At 42.9% G+C, this 21929-nt stretch overlaps 1 protein-coding gene across 1 annotated transcript in view; it reads right to left on the reverse strand.

Annotated features, from left to right (window-relative positions):
* Window positions 1-7776: 7776 nt before the first annotated feature.
* LGSN (lengsin, lens protein with glutamine synthetase domain) overlaps window positions 7777-21929 on the reverse strand; it is a 139178-nt gene continuing 125025 nt past the window's right edge. Inside the window, exon 4 of the mRNA XM_086926455.1 lies at window positions 7777-13385. Within this exon, the coding sequence (XP_086782581.1) occupies window positions 12198-13385 (1188 nt within the window). The 3' untranslated portion in view covers window positions 7777-12197. The remainder of the gene's footprint in view (window positions 13386-21929) is intronic.

Consider the following 21929-nt stretch of genomic DNA (forward strand, 5'->3'; position numbering starts at 1 on the left):
GAGCCTAGAGAACCTGGGACTGACACAAAATATAACTGGATCAACATTCTCCGCTGGACACACCCTTGACCCAATCTTCACCACCTTTAACAACATTGGAATTACAACAACCAGGCCGCTCACCTGGACTGACCATGCCATCATCCAATTCCTCATCTGCATTCCCCACACAACGAGACCTGCCACCACAAATAGTCAATCAAAGCTGGAGCAGCATCCAGGACTCCAGCAGGTTAGACACCCTGTGCCTAAATCAACCAATCTCCACCAACAACCTAAAAAGTGACGTCAAATACCTGGATGATTGGATCACAAAATGTGCAGATAAAAAACAGAAGCAGGCTTGCTGGTACACTCCACGTGACAAAACAACACTGCAAACAACTGTAAAAAAAAAGTGGATACTAAGCCATATGGAAAATTACAAAATGCTGTAAAAAACAGTCCTCAGACGTTTCCACCAACAAATCACTAAAAGAAAGCCCTAATAGAGCACACAGACAGCAGGCCAAAGTTGGAAAAAAAATCTTCATGATCATCAAAGACTTCACTTCACACTCCGTCATAGCTAACTGATTTATCCTCTCACGACAACTATGTGACAACCACTAAGAATTCTTCAGTGACAAAGTGAAAGCCATATACAACAACTTCGACCCACAATTGAACTCCTACATCCTCACCTCCAGCCTACCCAAAAGCCTCCATGGGATAGCCCTGACAGCTTGGAAAATACTCACCACTGAGGAAACAGCCAGTTTCATGTTAACCATCCCCTCCGTGGCACCTATAGACCCCTCTCCACACTACATCTATAACATGGGAGCAGCCCCATCAGCAAAGTCCTCAACTGCATCATGAACATCTCCATAGCTTCTGAGAGGTTCCCAGAGGCATAGACACATATGATGGTCAAACCACTGCTAAAGAAGCCCTTTCCAGACTCTTTGTAATGTGCAAACTACCGCCCAACCTCCATTCTACCCTACTTGGCCAAAGCAATGGAAAGAGACATATACAAGCAACTCTCTCACCAACTCAACTCACACCAGCCCCTAGACTAAACAAAATCAGTTTTTCAGCCAAACCACAGCACCAAGACTGCTCTTATCACAGCAACCAACGATGATCCTAGAACTGTAGAAACAAAGCAGCCTTTTACTACTCAATCTCTCTGGAGCCTCAACAACTGGATCAGTTCCTTTGTCGGAGTAAGAACACACAGAGTCAACGTGCCACCCTAAATATCAAAAGCCAAGGAACTCATATGTGGAGTCCCCCAAGGATCATCCCTAAGCCTTATAGTATTCAACATCTACATGATTGCACAAGCGGACCTCATCAGATCCTACAACATCATCATGCTCTCCTATGCAGACAATACACAACTGATGCTCTACCTGTCAGACAAGACCTCTACAACAAAAAATAACTTTGCAACATGCATGACTGCGGTAACCACATGGCTGAAGACCAACTGCCTCAAACTGAACATGGACAAATCTGAAGTGGTGATCTTCATAGGGAAAGCTATGGGGGTGGGCCGTGGGCGAGGAGGGCGAGGACTACCATTACCAGCGGCCTTAGCGGCTGGAAGCCGCCGATGGTTAAAGCGCGCCAGGAGGCGCATAAATTTCAGCGTCACCCCCGCGTCGCGGGAGAAGCCCGGGACAAGGGCGGGACCGTTTTTCGACCGTTAGTGACCGGGAGAGGCCGGGACACCCCTCTTGGTTTGTGAACTTGTGCTTTTCAAGTCCGTAATGCAATATAGATTTTAAATAGTTATCAGTGTAATTCAAATTTATAGCAATCTTTGTATTTAGGATATAGAGTATCTTTTATTAGTACTTCTTTTTTGTGTATTTTTTAAGTATTGTATTCTTTGGCGTCTGGTGACATTATAGTACTGGTGTCCATAACACTTACAATACTTACTCCTGTAACCATAGTGGTAAATAATGGGGAAGAATAATCCTGCGATATCTGCTCGTGTCCCAAAACAAAGAGTAGCTTTAAATCCTCCGCTACCCAGTCCGACAGCAATCGACCGATGCAGAAACCATCGGGGTGGTGGCTTGTGCCATTGAAAATACAGAACGGCGCCTTTCGCTACCTGCTGGTTCCCTTACCCCCCTGCCTCCTACCAATACATCAATGTTTACTATTAACTCCCAGGACTCGATATTGGCCCCATCCTTTGCTGCTCTCCCAGGGGTTCATCATATTTCAACAATTCAGGATATTGCTCCCACGATAGGCAATGTATCTCCTGAACCCTTGCCCTTCTTAACAAGGTTATCATTGACCCCCACTATTTTCCTAAACGAGGTTATTCCTGACCCTCCACTTCAGGCAGACGATCTTATAGGAAATGTGGGTTGTTCAATCTCTGTCTCTGCTTCACCGTTGAGTGTAAACAGTGATAGTCCGCGTGTAACAACCAGAGGGCAGAAGGCTAGGCGCAAATCTAAACATATTAATAAGGAAGGCCTAACTGCAAAAAGTGCTAAAGGGAATGCAGGTGGCAATAAACAAAAGAAAGCTGCTGTTAAATCCAATGCAACGAAAGGGAAGAAAGTTAACAATAATCAATCAGAGATTGTATCCACTTTAACTAGTGTTAGAGGCCCACCAGCTGATGCATGCTTTTGGGAAAGAATGGAGACTCTCTTAATGACACTCCTAGAACCCATTAGCATAAAGGTTACGAATATTGAGATAAGGATGACCAATCTGGAGGAGAAATTATTAGGAACCAGCAGCCTAATCAGGACAAAATAACTCCTATAGTACCCCAAACTATTCTCACTGTCGCTAATGGAAATCCAAATAATACTTCAAGGGTGCTAGTAAATCAGAGTCAAACTAAAAAATAAGTGGTTAAGGGGCGATTGGAATCCAATAAACATAGGGGGGAATCCGGAAATAATGTACCTGGCTCGTCTAGCAAAATCCCACCGGTTGCCAAGGAAATTCCAATCCTAAATAGAGGAGCTGAGGACAAAAGAGAGGCCAACATAAACTCAAACCTCCCTATTTTAAACTTGCCTCCTGAAGCGACGCCTTATACAGTGGTCTTAGCTAATGTCCCTTCTCTAGCTTCCAATGTCTTTGAACATTGGTCTACTTTAAGGAACAAATCTCTCCACTATCTATCAGCTAAAACTGGGTTTAACAACTCCCTCTTCTCGGAATTCAAAATGGTTAGAAGGGTGAGCTGGCTGGATACATCAAATAAATCTGTAAGTGGGGACTGTGTAATTCTTACATTCTGGTCACCACTATTGTTTCGTAAAATAATTGAGAGGGGTTGGTCTGGGTCAATTGACCCCAACTTTGTTAACATTCTCCCTCTCTGCTTTTTCTACCGTCCACCCCGATTAAGTGGGTGCCTACTTCCCCCCTGCCCATCCCTAATACAGGATGGATTATGGGCTGGAAGATATAGCATCCCAACTTCTAATCCTTTTGACATCTTAAACGGACTAGAAAGTAATGATTGACTACGGCCAGATACCCCAATGCCAAGACTTTTAGCTGCTAAAACGGACACTATCTATCCTATTACCAATGGGGAAAGGGCAATGATAGATGGGGGAAATACTCCAATAAAAACATCAATATGGTAGAGTGTGTGGATCATATAGGAAGTCAAGAGGTCATAGAAGCAGGATTAGAGGCTGAAGGGGAGATCAGGATTACTCCTTCAATAGTTGCCCCAGTTACCTCTTCGGTAGTGCCGTTGATATTTAAATTTTCCTTGTGGAATGTTGCTGGCATTAGATATAAACTTTTGAACCCAGTGTGGGGGGATTTTGTCGAGACCCAAGATGTGCTCTGTCTCCAAGAAACATGGAGTCTAGAACTGGTCCATCTAAACGGTTTCCAGACCTTCCATACTTCAGCTGTCAACGTTCTCCATGGAAGAGCTAAGGGTGGACTGAGTATGCATCTGTCAAATAAATTGAAAATAACAAGAGTAATAGAGCCGGTAGCAGATATTTATTTCCAGCTTCTGATATTGGTTCTTGCTCCGGATACCCTGTTAGCTCTTCTGAACTTTTACAATAATATCCCCATTAGTGAAGTATCTAGTGTTTTAAGTAAATTGGCGAAAACACTGTCTTTGCATGATAAAACGTTTAGACATGATCTGATGATCCTCTTTTTTGGGGATTTTAATTGTACTTTGTGTAGCATGTCAGAGGATGTTAGGTGTGGAATGTCTTGGGATGATGCTTTGTCCCATATGCACTTAAATCACTCTTTTCAGGGGGATCAGTTTAATAACTTACTCGCTAAGTTTGATTTGGGATTTGCTAATGAAGTTTGCACTATCCCATCTTCTCCGCATCCTACCTTCCACGGAAGGGGTTGTGCATCTACTATCGATTACGCTATAGTATCAAATAAGTATTTTAAAAGAATTTATTCCTACAAGGTTTCCGATGTTGCATTAAGTGACCATTTCCCGCTCTGTGTGGCCATCTTGCTCCCAAAATCGTCCATCTAAAAGAACACTAAAATAATGGATGGTATAGATAAAGAACTTACTATTGGTAGTACAAACGGTTACTCATTGAAATGGGCTATGGTGGACCAGCCGGTAATACTTGAATTAGTGGTTGGCAAATTTAGATCTGAGTTAGCAACTTGCCTAAGGGAAGATTCTACTCTTGAGATGCTTCTTGCCTCCTTCCTGACTATCTCTAATGAAAATAGGACCTCCCTTAAAAGACAGATTAAAAACAGTACACAAAAAGGAGTTTGGTTTGACTCTAGTTGCACTAGAGCTTATTCACTTCTAAAAAAGTAATTACATAATAAACCTAGATGTGTTGAGGAAGTTAGCAGACTTACAAAAGAGTACAAAACAGCTTTAAGAGATAGAAAGAATTCTTTGAAAAAGAAGCTTGGGAAGCCCTGCACCTAGCCTCCTCCAGGAATTATAGTGCAGGTTTCTGGAAGGCTATTAGAACTCCCTTTCTTAGGGAAGAGGTTGGCCCGAGGTTGGAAATAGCCATTCCCGAATCAGACTGGTGTAGCCACTTCTCTAAAGTATACGAGGGCAAGGGAGGGCCAAGTTCCTAAACCATTGTTACTGCACAGTCCGCATCAAGGAACTTGTCGTTCACTCTGGAGGAAGTAGAAAAAGCACTGCATGCAAGCCAGGGTGGAAAGGCCCCTGGTCCGGACGGTGTTCCTATAGACATTTTTAGGGCTACCCCCGGCCTGTGGGGCCCCCTCCTCGTTCCGGTGCTTAATGCTAGCTGTATTTCGGAATTTTTACCTACCTGGGTAGAGTCTGTAATAGTGCCCATTTATAAAAAAGGGGATAGGCACGACCCGGGCTGTTATAGACCCATCTCTCTTTTAGATTCTTTTACAAAAATAGCGGGTCGGATATTTTTGGATCAGCTCCTGGATTGTAGATCCCCCATATGTTGCCGGCCGCCCAATCCCTGCACTTTTGTACGCTGACGACGCTGTGCTAATGTCACGTACTCACGTGGGACTCCAATGTGTGGTGGATAGTTTTTTCCTCTTCAATAAGGAGTTGGGTTTGAGAGTTAATACATCTAAAACTTTTACAATGCACTGCGGCAAGTGCTATAAACCTAAGAAAGCCATTTTTATTGCAGGCCAGAAGCTGGAATCAACTAAGCCATTCTCATACCTGGGTATACTGTTCACTCAGAGTGACTCTTGAACGCAGGCAGTGATGGTGAAAAAACTTGCGTTGGTTCGCTCGACTGCGGCCCTCAGAGTTTCTCAAAGAAACTGGGCACCAGACCCCCAGTGGAGCTAATTAAGATCTACCAAGCTAAATGTGTGTCTGGTGCAACCTATGGTAGTGGAGTGTGGGGCTTTGCTGACCCTACACCTATCCAGGTGGTGGAAAAATCCTTCCTAAAGTTTATCCTTGCAGTTCCCAAGAGCACCCCGAACTATAACTGCCATGCAGAATTGGGTCTTGCTTTTATATCTGACCTAATCAAGCTAGAGCCAGTGCTATTATGGCATACGCTATGGACAAAAGACGAAACTAAGCTTAACAGGGTTATTTTGACAGATATCTTAAAACTAGAGGGAGCTATGAGGATACCATGGCTGAATTATGTACGAACATTTTTAACAGATATGGGAAAGTTAGAGTATTTCCAAAATCCGCCTACCTTTTCAGCCATCTCACGTAAGGAACTTAGGAGGGAGGGACAGATTTTTTGGATTCTTTAAGAGTTACATCTGAGTTTTTAAAACCCACTGTCCTGCATCACTAAATGATTTTATCAACTTTTAATATACAGCCCTATTTGATGTATGTCCCAAATAAATATGATAGATTTCTTTTGTCCTGCTTTAGATCTGGAATTTTCCACAGACTTGTTAGATATCCGACAGTAAATAACTGGTTGCATGAATTATCTCCCTGTCCATGTGATAATGTATCCCCCCACAGTACATTACATGTAGTCCTTTTCTGTAAATTTTACGACGTAATTAGACATAATATTTTATTGCCTTTATTGAGAGATATGGGCCATTGGCAGTGTCCTGCGGCTATGATTAGCCTTCAATACTTGGACAACCATCTATGTGTTGCGACAATGACTCTGTATCTGAGAAATGTGATGTGCACTAGAAAGAGTATGCTCTTATGGTGCACTGTGCAAATTCTGATATCATGGATGTTGAAGCACCTTATTTTTTGTACATCACTGCCTCTGTACGCCATTGTGATTATATAATGAATTAATGATTCTTTTTTAAATGGAATGTTTTTTATGTACACTTTTATGATTGCTTTTTAACAATCGAATCAAGTTTAATTTGATTTGATTTGATTTGAGTACAAAAATGTAAAGCAATTGTAAACAGGGCAACCCAAAGTCTTCCTGGGGCCCAAAAAATCCTTAAAATAGCCCTGTCATCAAGTTTGAATCTTGTCTAGAAATACCAAATATTCTTATTTACCAGTATCTTTGTATGTTCAAAATGAATTTGGTGAGCATCCTTGCTAATCTACCTTGACTACTGGGAGTTTTGCTACTTGTCCTATAGACCTTTGTGTTTCTTTTCTAATGAAAAACAAATGAAATATTAGTGGATTTGCTAAATCTTAGTTAACATTTGCATTCCAGTCTACTGTTCCTAAATAATCCTGTTTGTCGTTCCTTACGAAAGACGAAAAGCATGTCATATATTTGAGAATAGTGCCTGAATTGAGAGTATCAAGATGTGGAGATAAATGTAAATGTAATCATGCTGGCATTGACACACAAAATGTTTATTTGGAAGGCAAGATATTAATAGGGACAAAGGAGAAACACTATCACATCTGTGGGCAACGTCCCTCCCCTTCCTGGAACTAAATCCTACCATGAAAACAATACGATTGGAATCTTTGGGTCTTTTTTTTTTTTTAAAAAGACACAGCTTATATATTTATATATAAGCTTATAAGCACTGCTTATATATTTTATAGTGGTGATAAAAATAAACATATAAATAACACCTATAAATTAAAACAATACTTCTTTAGTTACGATTCATGAATATTCATGTGTTTTTGCAATAAGGAATAAAAACGTTTGTAAACATTAAGCACAGAGTAAGACCTATTTAAAAGGTAGCATAGAATTCGCTATATTTTCTAATTATTCCAATCTGGCAAAACGTGTTCGCATTACATTATTTGTAATCGTTGGATATTTGGTATACCTTTTATTGTTGTTGTTTTTTCAACCATATCTATTTTCAGCGACTTACATAGCCGTGTGTCATAAAGCTCAACTCTTTAAAACACCTCAAAATAACTTTTATAAACTTTCCACAAATAGCATTTTAAACATGTTTTTATTTGCATTTCTGGGCAAGATATTTATCCACTCTCCAAGCAAAGGTTTCTCTTATGTTTTATCAGTGGCGTAGCTAGGAGGTTCCCCCGGGCAGCACGAGTTTTGGGGGCAGAGGCCACCCCTTGCTCTTACCTACCGTCTCAGGGTGGCAATAGCAAACGCTCCTCAATGCGTTTGCCGCAGGGTGGCAAACTGAGAAATCTCTCGCCAGCAGGGGCGGCAAACGCAGCGAACGTCACGGGCGGCCAGGGGGCTAGCTACGCCACTGTGTTTAATTTCAGAAACACCACACGCATCGTTAAAATAAACAAAAAAATGCAATCTTGTTAACATAATGAATACCATAGTTTTAAACTCAAACTAACATTTTCAAAATTAACTTTACCTCCAAACATGCATTTTCGAAAATCTCCATGTTTAAATCCTGAATATAAGTGACTTCACTGGTGTATCTATTTTCATATCATTTGCATGAAATCTTCTTTGACAGGCATGCTATAATTGCATATCTCTATTTCTCTTCTTTAGTTTTATAGCATTCCTTCTTTCCAGACAATCCTTGGGTATAGACGAAAGTACTCATTCAAGTTGCAAACTAAAACCGTTTACATACATGATTTCTATAAATATAAATTAAATACCATTTCTTACTTCCCGAAAGTAATTATGAATTGTTTTCAAAATGCTTCGTGATTTTGTCGGCACTGGTATGGTCTACCTGTTTCATGATTTAATATAACTTCCCTTTGGTGTTAATGATGGCAATTTGCTTGGAAATAATGCATAGTCATCAGAGTAGAATTAAGTGACAAGAAAATTATGCAGTTTAATATGTCTCTTCATTTTGGCATACATTATGTATGGTCTCCTGTTCCACACTTTAAAAATCAGACGTAAATTCCATGTGTATAACATTCTGCCTGCCAAAATTGGCAAAACTTTGTAAACCAGCCCTCCTATTGACTACCTAAAATTCCAGTAAATTGGATTTGCAGAGTGGCAAATCACTGAAAAATAGAAATGCATGCGAAGAGCCACTAGGTTAACATTCTCAAATAAATGTTTCTAAATGCCATTTTTCCATCAGTATTTTCCCTCATTATGAGTGACCTATTAATCCAGACGGGGCAGGTAACATTAGTTACCGGCCAATTGGAAGTACATTTGTTGAAACACAACAAATCTCTTAACTTTCATCCAGAAATGTCTGCAGCTAGAAGCAGGGTGAACGCCCGGCCAAAAAAGAGGAATTACCACGGGAACTGGACCCAGAATTACTGATTCCCCCATAATTCTTCATTTGTGCAACTCTTAATGAGCTGGATTTTGCTCAACCCTCCAGGGTTACGGGTACCCACGGTATCTGTCCGTATGACATAGCGGAAAATCCAGCTCATTTACCTGGCCACTCATAATGAGGGCCTATGTTGTCATGAGGGACAATAAACAAGTTGCACGAAACTGTCAATAGATGTAGTGTTAGTTAGATAGATAGAACTATGCACACTTGAAAATGTAAGATTTGCTGAACTTCCTGGTGTAAGCAAGTTTCTCCTAAACGGATCTTTAAACTGCAGATAATCTGAGTTTTTCCTTTTTTTTCATATGAAAAAAACATGTTTCTTATGCAAATTTCCCTTCCTACACGCATTGAGGAAAAATATGGATTCTCCATTCACTTTGCTCACTTTCCGCACTATTATGCTTGATTCATTCAACTGTAACTTCGAAAGCCCAATAATTGAGGGGGAAAGTTACATATTTTAGAGAATGCCCATTAAGCTTTAAAGTGTGGGCATTCACCTTATTTGATGCCATCTATGATGGTAAACCATCCTCAGGCGTGGCAGAATGTCTGTTCTAAATGCTTAAGTGACAGAGCCACATGCAAGAATTGCGTTGCGATTCAATAGTCAATTTTCCACTTGCAGTAGCTGACCCACGCTAGGAAACCCTTTATACATAAAGGAATACGGAGAGAGACCCATGAGTTCCTTTCTCTTGTATTTAGTACCGTCATAGAAGATTTCTCAATAGAGAATGCACTCCATATACTCCTAGAATGTAATTAAGAACATAGGTTTATGGAGAGAGGTGGGTGGTGCTCTTGCCTCTAAAGTTAAACATTGAGTTTTGAAAATAAGGTTATGTCACAGTAATTGGTTTTACAGCAATGCACACTTAAGTGGTTCAGTTCTGACTAACCGCTATAGGCATCTTTAGAATTGGTGAAGGAATGTGTTAAATTTGATGACGTTGAGTGAGTTTAAGTCTAATTATAATGTCGTCAAATTATTTGGCCTCCTCTTATGATCTTTGTTACCGTCAACTGACCATAAATCTTTAATGCTGGAAGAATAACAAGAAATAATGTTATAGGGGCTGAAGAGATACACATTATTTAACAGCGCCCAGCACTGACCAGTTGCATATGTTCAACGCTCCTTTTGATAGCATTGTGCTCTGGTTATGTCACCTGTAGAAAATCTCAGACCTGGGACCTGATTTAGAGGTTTGGCGGACATGACACACTGTCACAAATATGACATATATTAGGTCTGCCACATGACAAGTGCATTATATACTATGGCACTTGTAATATGGCGGACTGGATATCGGTCACATTGTGACGAATAACCCTTCCAACACACTCTCAATCAGGCCCTTCAGTCCCATCATTCATTTGTGCTGTGGTTTAGTTCGTTGAAGTGTTCAGACTCCATCACATCCACCGTCCTGCCCCACAATTAAGACAAAGTGGTCTCTGTTTTTGTGCTAAATCGTACTCAAGGCTGGCCACTAGACCAGGGAACCATTTGATAATTATGTTAAACAACAAAGTAAACAAAGTCAGTTAATGTGATACTAAGGGGGTGATTTGGGTGGCAGGCAGATGGTGGTGATCTGCCAGCCATCGTACAGTGATTTACCCCCATCATATAATAATGGCGGGGGTTTTGCGGTGGACGCAAAGTGTGTCCACCGCTTTTCTGGCAGTCGGCAATCATTCTGATTGCCGGTTGGGCAGACTTGGGCCACAATATGTTGGCAGTGCCTAGCAGACACCGCCATCCATGTTATGATGAGTGCGGTGGAAGGCCTTCCATGGAAAGGCTGGCGGGGGTGTGCTTTGGGGCCCGTTGCGGGCCCCCGGTGGGTGTGGTGTGTTATTGGGGGTACCCATGACACCCCCTCCATTTTCATGCACAAGGTGGCAGATATCACGCTGTGACTGCCACCTTGTGCATGGAAATTCACACCATGGCACTTTGGCACGGCGGCGGGTGCTGCTTACAGCAGCACCTGCTGCAATGTCAAATATGCGGAATGCGACTGCTAGGGTGGCAGTCACATCCTAATTAGCAGTGCAGGACTGCCGTACGTCTCGCGGCCGGTCTCGGCACCACGAGGAGGGCGGGCGGACTAAAGTCCGCCCGCCATCCTAATCACCCCCTCAGTTGTGAAAGAAATTGCTGGACTATGAGGTCAACCCTATGTTTTGCATTACCTTCTACCTGCACAACTCTCTATAACTCAGAGACTAGAACCTGGTAGTTCAACGACTTGGCGGCTGAAACCAAATAAAAAAGAATTTTAAAAAACAACATTGTCCAGTCAGCGTTGTTTTCAAATATGGATCTTTGGCTTTGGCTTCTGAAAGGATATTCCCTGCAACTCCAGGTATGGAAAATCAGCTTCCTAAACTGAATGCCATATTCATTATGAAGTTGATTGAAGCTTTTCATGTAACGTCTCTACAATTGGAAGCTTAGGGAAAGGCTTGAATATTTATAGCACATTTAGGTCAAGGTAGGTTTATTAATTATCTGTGTCAAGATGCTTTGAGCTGAGTGTACCTTTTTCTCAGTGTTGTTACCTCAGTTATATTGACTTCACTATTAGTTTGGTATTTCGTCCTCTTTAATTTTAGAGATTGATTGGCATATTTAGATTAACTTTGTGATTATTGGTCTATTTACCTCGATCTTTTAAAAAGATTATGTCATGACTTGTAGTTTTTGAGATGGAGATATGGTTGATAGCTATATTAGTTACAGAGTACGGAATGTGAGCAATGAAAAAGTGCTGCTTTGTTAACTGCCACTGCATTCCACGACAACACATACAATCCTTAACAAATCGTTTTCATTGCACAATATGCATTTTTACTTTTGCCTTTTAGGTATGTATTAGGTGTGGGGCTCCACATCAAGAAAGCGTTCCTCAAACGAACGTGCTATTCTCACATAGCAGGCATCTTATCTAAAAATGTGAGGGTACCTGCTCAATATTTTTCAAATGAAAAACTATAAATAAAATACATGAAAATTGTAAAAATTAAATGAAATACTCAAGGAACTTATTCCTTTCTGTGTCTGATTCCTCCGTCTCCAGTTCATACTGCTTCATGGCAATAAAGTAGCTGACAAAACCCTCACCAAAAGCTTCTTTTATACAAGTGTCTTCCTTTAGAGCAACAAGGGCATCTTCAAGACTCAATGGAATGGTAGGAGATTTCAACTCTGTCGGGACAGGGCTTGCACCATCAAAGGCATTAAGCCCTTTTCTGATTCCATCCAAACCTGCAGCGATGGTGGCAGCAAGCACCAAATAGGGGTTAGCTGTTGCTGAACCCAAATTATTGTCTATATGAGGGCCATTAGATCCATGAAATTTAATATTGTATGAGGAGCTGTTGTCATTGGTTCCCCACTTTACATGTGCAACCTCTTGGGACTCCTTTCCATCTTTGGAAAAACGCTTTCGGCAACTGACACCAGGAGCCACTAAGCAACTTAAAGCTGGTGAATGCAGTAATAACCCAGACAGCCAATTCTTTCCAATGTCTGTCAGCTCTAGGGTCCCACTGTGGAATAGATTTCTCCTCCCACTTCTGTCCCACAGGCTGTGCGACAGAACGCCAGAATTATAGAAACCCGTCTCAGTAAAAAAGCTTGCAATGTAACCATTTTTCTTGGCCAGCTCTTTAACACCTGTCCTGAAACTGAAGGCATTATCTGCCACTCGTAAGCCAAACTCTGGTCTAAAGGAGATTTCCACCTGGCCTGGTCCAGTTGAGGAAGAAAAACTCTCAATGTTAGCACCAATGTGATACATGCCATCAATTAGCTGCTGGATATAAGGTTGGTCATGATCATTTAATAAGGTAGCAGCAGGTAAGAAAATGGTTTTCGAATTTATAACCTCAGCAACACCATAAATGCAGAATTCGTAGCTGAAGGCTGAGTATAGTGATAACCCACTCTCCTGAAGTTGGCTCAGCTGCCTCTTGACGATGTGCCGGGGTGAGGTCAAAAGAGGGTTACCAGAGATGGAATAGGAATCACATATCACTCTGGCCATTTTCTCAGCCCACGGGATCACTCTGAAAGTTGACAAATCAGGCAGCAGGACGATATCACTGTTGTAGTTTGTTGCACTTATGTAGTCAACTTCATTATCCTTGGGATTCAAGGTTAGTTCCAGATAGCTTCGAGGCATGAAAACTCCATGAAATACTTTTTCCTAAACAAAGCATAAAAGTAATGAATGCAGATAAATATTTGATGGTAGGCCTTCACTCTCTGATATGTTAACTGAATACAAATAGTTCATCAACATCACCATTTCAATAGAAAGATGTACAACTCTCTTTAAGACAGATAATTATATAAACCATTTAAAAATATTGTAGAGGTCCTAACACACTCCTCCACTTCCTTGGGGCATACATTCTGTTGTCAACTAGGAACCCAACACATAATTGAGTGAACAAACATAAGGTCAATTAAGAAGGGATTGTAAAACTATGAGGAAGATTATTAGTACGTTTCTGATGCCTTGCCCATTCGTCCTGTATCATTAATTGAAATGATGATGCACCAAAATCAATTGAATCAATTAACACCAAAATAAAACACGTTACACACCACATGACTAGGAAAAAATCTTCAGCTCCCGTCTAGGGAGCTGCAAAAGGAGGTCATCACCTGCATATCATCATGAATTGATTATTGCAATGGGCTACGCAGGAAACTGCCCTATCACATCTTCAAAGGATTCAAAACATTGTTATACATAAACGTGCTGGCTTAAATAATGTGGTGAGATTTAAATGTTTGCAAACATTTACACAAACGTGTGGATAAACACATGATCAGTGTTCTATAGTCTTTACAACTCCTATTTGATAGAGTATTTCTACTCATATAATACCTTGGAATAACTAAAGTCAGACTGCGTTTTTTTTTTACAAGTACTGTGTAGCTCCTTAAGATTCTTAGATCCCAAACTCTTGATTGACTTCCCTATGCCACTTCGTTGATTTGCAAGCCACCTGGGGCCATGTTTCCCAAAGGGTCGGGTCACTTTTGCACCACGCAATTGGGTGCCGAAGCGACGCAACCCTTAAAATGTGATTTATCAAGCCATGCAAGGCCACCTTATGTGGCTCTGAGCGGCTCGATAAATTCAGAGTAACGCAATGCAAATCGCTGCATTGCATTACTCTGCCGGTGTCGAAAGCCGCTGAAAAATCAAGCAAAACCAGTACCGCCTTGCCTTTATCAAGTGTCTCCTTAACAGCGTCCGAAATCTCCAGGAATGCTGTCTCCGCACTAAGGTTCTGGCAGAAGCCTGATTGGCTAGAGTGGAAGAGGTTATTAGTTTCCGCAAAATTGTAGATTACTGAGTGGACATGTTTCTCAATGGTTTTGGCAAAAAAGGGCAACAGAGAAATAGGTCTGTAGTTGGTGAGCAAGGTAGGATCAGCCATTGGTTTTTTTAATGAAGGAATGATTTTAGCACAATTCCAAACGGCCGGGACCTTACCGCACAAAAGTGACGTATTCATCACCCTGTTGGCTGTAGGATTCAAAATCTCAGCCTTCTCTGCTAAAAATTTAGCCGGACAAGGATCGACCGGCGATCCTGATTTCAAGCCCTTCATGATTGTCAAAGAAGCCTCCAGAGACAGAGGGGGAAAGGAGAGAAGGGAAGCCTTGTCTTTGCCATACTGAGGGAAAATCCGAGGGGAAGTCGTGGAATCGGTCACCTCAAGGGTGTCAAAAAAGGATTGAATGGTTATTATCTTGGAGTAGAAGAAGTTAGCTAATTTATTCGTCCAATCCAAGGACGGGGGGATACCCTCATCATGGCCTTTGGGGAGGAAATCGTTTAACTATTTTAAAAATTGCTTTAGCCTGGTTTCCTGCGGACTCAATCTTGAATGCAAAAAAGCTCTTTTTGGCTGACTGTATCTTTTTAGGATGAAGTCTGATGGCCTCTTTATAGCTCTTTATATCCTTTGTGTCAAAGTCCCTCCTCCAGACTCACTCCAGATGCTTACAGTCCTTACAGCACTGGCGCAAAGTGTCATTGAACCACAGGGCTGAGGATCTGGTATTTTTTGAAAGGCTCAGTATCGGTGGTGCAAGGGCCATAGCTGCTTGCGCAATCCAAATTCCAAGGGCCTCAGCATTCTCATCAACATTGCCTGATAAAGATAACGGGTGAAGATCAAGTTCGTGTTTAAGGGCAGTTGAGGATATCTTGGTAAAAGGTATGGAGGTGCAGGCTGGTCGCTTAACCGAAGCAGAGGGCACATTTGTATTTTTTAACAATTTAAAACCCAACAGGTAGTGATCAGACCACGGGAGTGGAAGGGGCGTTTCTGTCAAAATTGTACAGTTAGAAAAAATGTGGTCAAGAGTATGACCTCTTTTGTGGGTGTGGGCAAAGACCTGCGGAGTGAGATTAAGCGCATCCAAGGCTTCTCTCAGTAGGATAGACTCCGAAATTTCCTGTTTGTCCATGTATATATTAAAATCGCCTAATACCAAAAATTGTTGAAACCTAGAGGCCACTGGTGCAATAGCCTCACATAGGGAATTCAGAAAGGCCCCTGTATGCCCAGGGTGTCTATGCACTAGAACTTCTGCTAGACATTGGTGAGGAGACAGAGTAGCTTTAAAACAAAGACATTCTGCTCCGCCAATTCCTTCTAGAGGGATACAAGAAGTCACTATAGCAGTTTTGCAAATGATGGCTATCCCCCCTTCTCTAGTTCAAGGACGATCTTTCCAAAGGATCGAGTAACCCTGGGGGAGTGCTGTAGCAATGGTGGGATTTCTGGTGTCCGTCAACCAGGTTTCTGTTAAAAAAGGATGTCAGGATGCGACTCATCTAGCAAGTCATAAATATGCAGGTCGTTTTTATTTCATGAGCGGCAGTTTAATAGTGAAGCTTTAATGAATTTTTAATTTAGTGGCAGATGGGCCTGCTGCGGCCCGGCCTTCTCATGACTGTAAGAAAAAGAGCATCCAGTCGGGGACAGGTCAGCAGCTTCCCAATGGCAAACCTGACACCGCAAAGGACCCCTATGCGACTCAAGATCTAACCTATTATCGCACTTTTGACTGTGGCCCAGGCCCCAAAGCGTCTCCCTATCGTAGGCCAGTACCTTGTTAAAATGTAGTGCGAAACTGGTAGAGTTCCCAGCCCCAGTCACCTCCGGGTCGCGGACGGGCGCAGACGGGCTTGCCTTTGGCGCGCCCGCTGCGCAGACGGATCTCCATCTATTTAAAGGGCTGTCCCGAGGCGGAAATGGCGTGGCGGGGGGGGGAGCTGCATCCCTCCACAACAATCGTCGCTAAGAGACCGCGGTGGACCGGGGACCGGCTGGGGGAATCATGGACACAAAAGGCAAGTGCAGCATAACACTAAATAAAAATATATCAAGTTTTAAAATCACACAGAGAGACCCTCACTCTAACAGCAGCCTGTAATGTCAAGCAGCTTAGTTACTCTTACTCTCACTCAAACTCACTCCCTTTGGCACACTCATACTCACTTACTGATACTCAAGCGCACATGTTATCACTGATGACCTTTCACTGACATTCACTGTCATACATATGCTTATGCATACAATCAAACATATAAAAGCTCCCTGCCACTGTTAGACCTGACATCCTTGGTGTGGTTCCCCTGACTTTTTGCCTCAACCTCCTGTTTTTTTGATGCTGTGCCGGATTTCATTTCTGATGGCTTAAATGCTTTGAGCACTTTGCCACTACTGATCAGTGTCAAAGTGCAAGGGCTTCCTGTGTAAATTGTTAAAATGATTAGCTATATTAATTTACTGATAAACCCCAAGTAAAGTGCACTGAATGTGCAAGGGCCCGGAAATCAAATGCTACTAGTGGGCCTGCAGGACTATTTGTGCCACCTACATGAGTAGCCCTGAAAAGATGTCTCATGTCTGCCACTGCAGTGCCTGTGCACAGTTTGTTAACCTCGATGTCGACCTGGCAAGTGCACCCACTTGACAGGCCATAACGTTCCCTTTACATACATGTTAGTCACCCCTAAGGTAGGACCAAGGTACCTCTGTGGGCAGGGTGCAGTGTGTGTGAAAGGTAGAACATGCCCTGATGTGTGTGGCATGTCCTAATAGTGAATTACTCCCAATTTTATTTTCACTATTGTAAGGCGATCTATTACCATAGGATAGAATGGGAAGATTGCTTATAACATCTTATAAGCATCACTGTCCCTGGGAGCCAGATAGGAAAATAACGTTTAGTATGCCTGAACTCAGAATGTTAAAATGCATGTTTTAGTGAGGGTGATTTGTACATTCTATGTTTAAAAATACCACGTTAAGAAAGTAGGTATTTTCTTGCTTAGCCATCCAGTGTGCCCCTGCTAGGATGTGTATTGACTGTCTGGCTTTAGAGTGACAGGGTCTGGGGATGTGCAGTGGCTCTAGAACGTCTGAATGAGTCAGTGCTAGGCTGAATAGGCCTGGTCTACATTTGGAGTGGTGGGAGAAGTAACACCTGCACCTGAATAGGGCCGTGCCTGCCTTCCACAATGATGGCTCTGCCTCCCTGTGGTGTGTCTGGAGCCATGGCTCACACTGACAATGGAGGTTGTTGTACACTTGCATAGTGGCCCTCAGAACCTTTTTGGACTGGGCTCAGAGCCCTGTGCTAGGAGAGGACAAAGAGAGTTACTATAAAAAAAGATAGGCCCAGACCCCAGGCTTTTAGATCATCCCTGGATTCAAGAGGACCCTTTTCCAAGGAGAACTGTTTGAGAGACTGAGGAGAAGTACTGCCCCTTTGCTGTGCGCTGTGTGGGGTTGGCCTGCAGGTGCTGTTTCTGCCAGGGAAATGAGAAGGTCTTTGCAGTGTACTATGTCCCCTACTTGAAGAAGATCTCCAAGGGCCTGTGTGTGCTGGCCTCCTGTTCTGAAGTCTCAGGGACACAAAGACCTCACCCAGCTCCCCTGAACTTTGCTGCTGTGAGATCTGACCTGCCAGGAGGTACCTGTGCCAGTATTAGACCTCAGTAGGTTGTTGCTGCTGTTTGGGAGCTGAAAGAGAGAGGAATTTGAAGAACTACAAAAATAATGCATCAATCTTCTTGTGGGTGTTTTTCTGACGCATTTCCACGGCACGAGAAGAATTTCCAGGTATTGCTGTGCTGCTATAAAAACCGATGCAGTACTTGTTGCCACTTTCAGAATCGCTGCATCGAGGTGTCGCGACAGAAGAAAACCGACGCAGCTCCTCTCGCCGAATCGATTACGGAAGCATCCCAGATTTCTATGCATCACACCTGTGCAACAAGTTTTCCCGACGCCTCACCTGCGAACTGGAGCCATCACAAAGAATCGACGCATCATTTCCCCCTACAGACCGGATTTGACACATCACTTCGCCTGCGTGCAGCAGAACCGTCGCATCACCTCCCCAAGGTCTCAGGAACCTACGTATCCCTTTGTTTTTGACGCTTCTTCACTCTGCAGCTGTTTGGCCTTGTGAATTTTGACACAACTAGAGGTACTTTGTGTAAAAGTCACGCATCCATAGTTTTCTACGGTACAAGTTCTTGAAACATTTTGAGAGTCATATTATTAACTGTGTATGTTGGATTTTTGCAGTTTTGGTCTTCTTAAGTTTGGATATATATTTTAATTTTCTAAACTGGCGTAGTGTCCATTTGTGGTGTTATCACTATGTAACTGTGAGTGTTGGTACAAACACTTTACACATTGCCTTTGGGATAACCCTGTCTGCTCGTGCCAAGCTACCAAGGGGGTGAGCAGGTGTTATCTAAAATGTGTATCCCCCTTACCCTGACTAGAAGCTATGGTCCCTATTTGAACAAAGGTAACTACTCTACCAACTAGAGACCTCCATTTTTAACAGCCACATAAACACACTCACCCACAACCATGCCATTCCAACCGAGGGGTTAATTACGATGTTGTTAGGAAAGCATTCCAACCTAATCAGTTCCGGTATGCTTTCAGAATGATTTGGATAAGAGGAGTCCAACTGAACAATTTTGATGCATCTAGATGCTTCTGGATGCAATTTGGTCGGCCTCCCATTGACTTCAATGGGAGCCTGTGTTCCGAATGAGAATACAGGCTCCCATTGCCAAAAGGGGTGGTTGGGAGTACCTTGTACCCTGTGGTGGGTACCCCATGGTGCCTGCCGCAATGTGACTGTGCATGCATGGGTGGGGGGGTCCCTTGGGTACATCCACAGGCCGGATTCGGAAGGCCTCGTGTGATGGGGGGTCTGCTACGAGCCCCCAAAGGCAGATTACAACAGTTGAAATATTTTGGAGCAACCGATTCGGAAAGTCTGTCCGAATCTGACACCGTAGTCGCTTGGCTGGAAAGGCGCTCCGTAGACCGCTATAATTGTGCTCCCTCCGACTCAGTTACTTCCAATTCCTTTCGGAATGGCGTCCGACAGTTTGATTGCTTCCAAACCATCATAAGCGCTCATTGGGAAAAGTGTCCATGTCTGTCGGAAAGGTGGGTTCCGAATCGGATTCAGACTAATCGAATGCCATTCGGAGCCTTTCCGAATGACATCAAAATCGACCCCTAAATGTACTCTATTTCTATTACACTAATGGTGAAAAATATAACACTATTCACTATTGGTATAATAAAAATTGTCAGCAAAGAATTAGAGTAGAGCCACAACCAAGACTCAAAGAGACGAGTTGCCCATTGGCTCCTGGCACTGATTTTGCCACCTCTGAATTCAGGGAGCACACAGGCACTACCAAGGGTCGCAAGGGGCAAGTCATGGGTTGCAACGGCAGCCTCTGGTGACCTGTAAATGACGTCAGTGGTTACGGAGCATGCTTTTGGAGCTAAGAAGTGCTCAAATGTAGGAGGTCTTGACTAGAGTCAGACTGGGACAGAAAATAGGCTCGGCACTAAATTAAAGTGGTCTTGATTAGCGAATCAGATAGAAAAAAAATTGCTGCAGTTGCAGATCATGGTCATTTTGTACATGTAGTGGCATGCTGTCCATGCGTTCTACAAAGTACGGGAGACAGCATGCATTTGCTCTTGCTGCAGGCAATATTTGTGGGTAGGGAAATCAACTGTAAAAATGGACCCACCAGAAAAAATACATGCTCACAAACAGCCAAAAACCAGCCCATACACTATCATGTCAGGCCAGCCATTCAGGCACTGCCAGATTGTCCTATTAGCCAGTCCAACCTTGGTCTTAACAGAGAAGCCTGAGTTCCACTTTGAGAGCTCAAATTGCCTGCTTGATTGAAATACTAAAAAGACTTTCAGACCAAATAAGCATAGTGTGAGAGCCCCACTGAGCCTGTGAGCAGGTAAAACATGCAAAAACAGTACTACCGCTTTTTAATTACTTTCATGGAAGGGTTTTTTGTGGAGTTTTAATTGCAAGATGAGAGGACCATGCAGAACCCATATTTGTATTTGTACTTATATAGCGCATAAATCTCCCGTGGATCTCAGAGTGCTTGCAGATGCACAGAAGAAGGAACAGGTAGCCAGACAACTAGAAAATCCAGGTTTTTAGGTTTCTTCAGAACCTCTGGTGGTTGAGTTCAGTCCTGATGTGTGGGGGCAATGCGTTCCAAGTTTCTGGGGCTATTTTAGAGAAAGACCTGTCGTCGTTTCTAACTACATTTTGGGAACAGTTAGAAGAAACTTGCTAGTGGATCGGAGGGTTCTGATCGGACAATAGTTTATGAGTTTTTTTCTAGGTCTTTTGGTCCTTGTCCATTGATGGTTTGGTGGACTAGGCAGTATAGTTTGAAGTTAATGCGTTTCTTTATAGGGAGTAAGTGCAATGCCCCAAGGCTGGGCACAGAGATGGTGCGGGGGGAGCTCAAGTACCATTCTGGCCACGGTGTTTTGCAGAACCTGAAGTTTTGCCAGGAGACTGTTGTTGATGGAAGCAAGTAATGCATCGTCATAGTCCATACGGCTTACAATTAGACCTTGGACTAAGGGCATGCGGGCCGGAAGGGGGATCCATTTAAAAATCTTCTTAAGGCTGCGCATCAGTCCAAAGCTGGTGTGCACTATCTTGTTGACATGGTCAGCCATGGACAGTTTGTTGTCAATTGTCACCCCCAGGTTCTGAACTGAGGTATTGGGAGAGGGGCATGGTCCCAATGTTGTTGGCCACTATCCGTCTGTCCAGTGTTTATTGAACGTTTCCAAAAAGCATGATCTTTGTTTTACCAGCATTAAGCATCGAAAAGTTGTTGGTCATCCAGTCCTTAATTGAGATCATGCACTTTTGGAATCTCAGTTTAGCATCCCTGGGGTCTGGGCCTAGGGTAATCAGTAGCTGTGTGTTGTCTGCATAGGACACGGTTTCAAAACCGTGTGCCCTGATTACCCGTGCCAGAGGGGATACGTATAAGTTAAAGAGTGTGGGGCTCAGCTCAGTATTGAGCCCTGGGGTACACCTTTATCGTTTTCTTGGTTATTCGAGTTGAAAGCGCAGATTTGGACCTTTGAGCGCTGATTAGGGAGGTAGCTTTTGATTCAGAGTAAGGCTGGACCTTTGACACCAATCTCATTCAGGCGTTCTAAGAGAATATGGTGTGAGATGGTGTCAAAGGCAGCTGACAGGTCAGACAAGATCAGTAAGGCGGTGTGTTTTGTATTGAGGGTCATCCTGATGTTGTCCACGATCTCGAGTAGAGCTGTTTCAGTACTATGAAACGCTCTGAATCCCAATTGGGATGGATCAA

This window comes from Lissotriton vulgaris, chromosome 6 (assembly GCF_964263255.1).
Source record: "Lissotriton vulgaris chromosome 6, aLisVul1.2, whole genome shotgun sequence".
NCBI lineage: Eukaryota > Metazoa > Chordata > Amphibia > Caudata > Salamandridae > Lissotriton > Lissotriton vulgaris.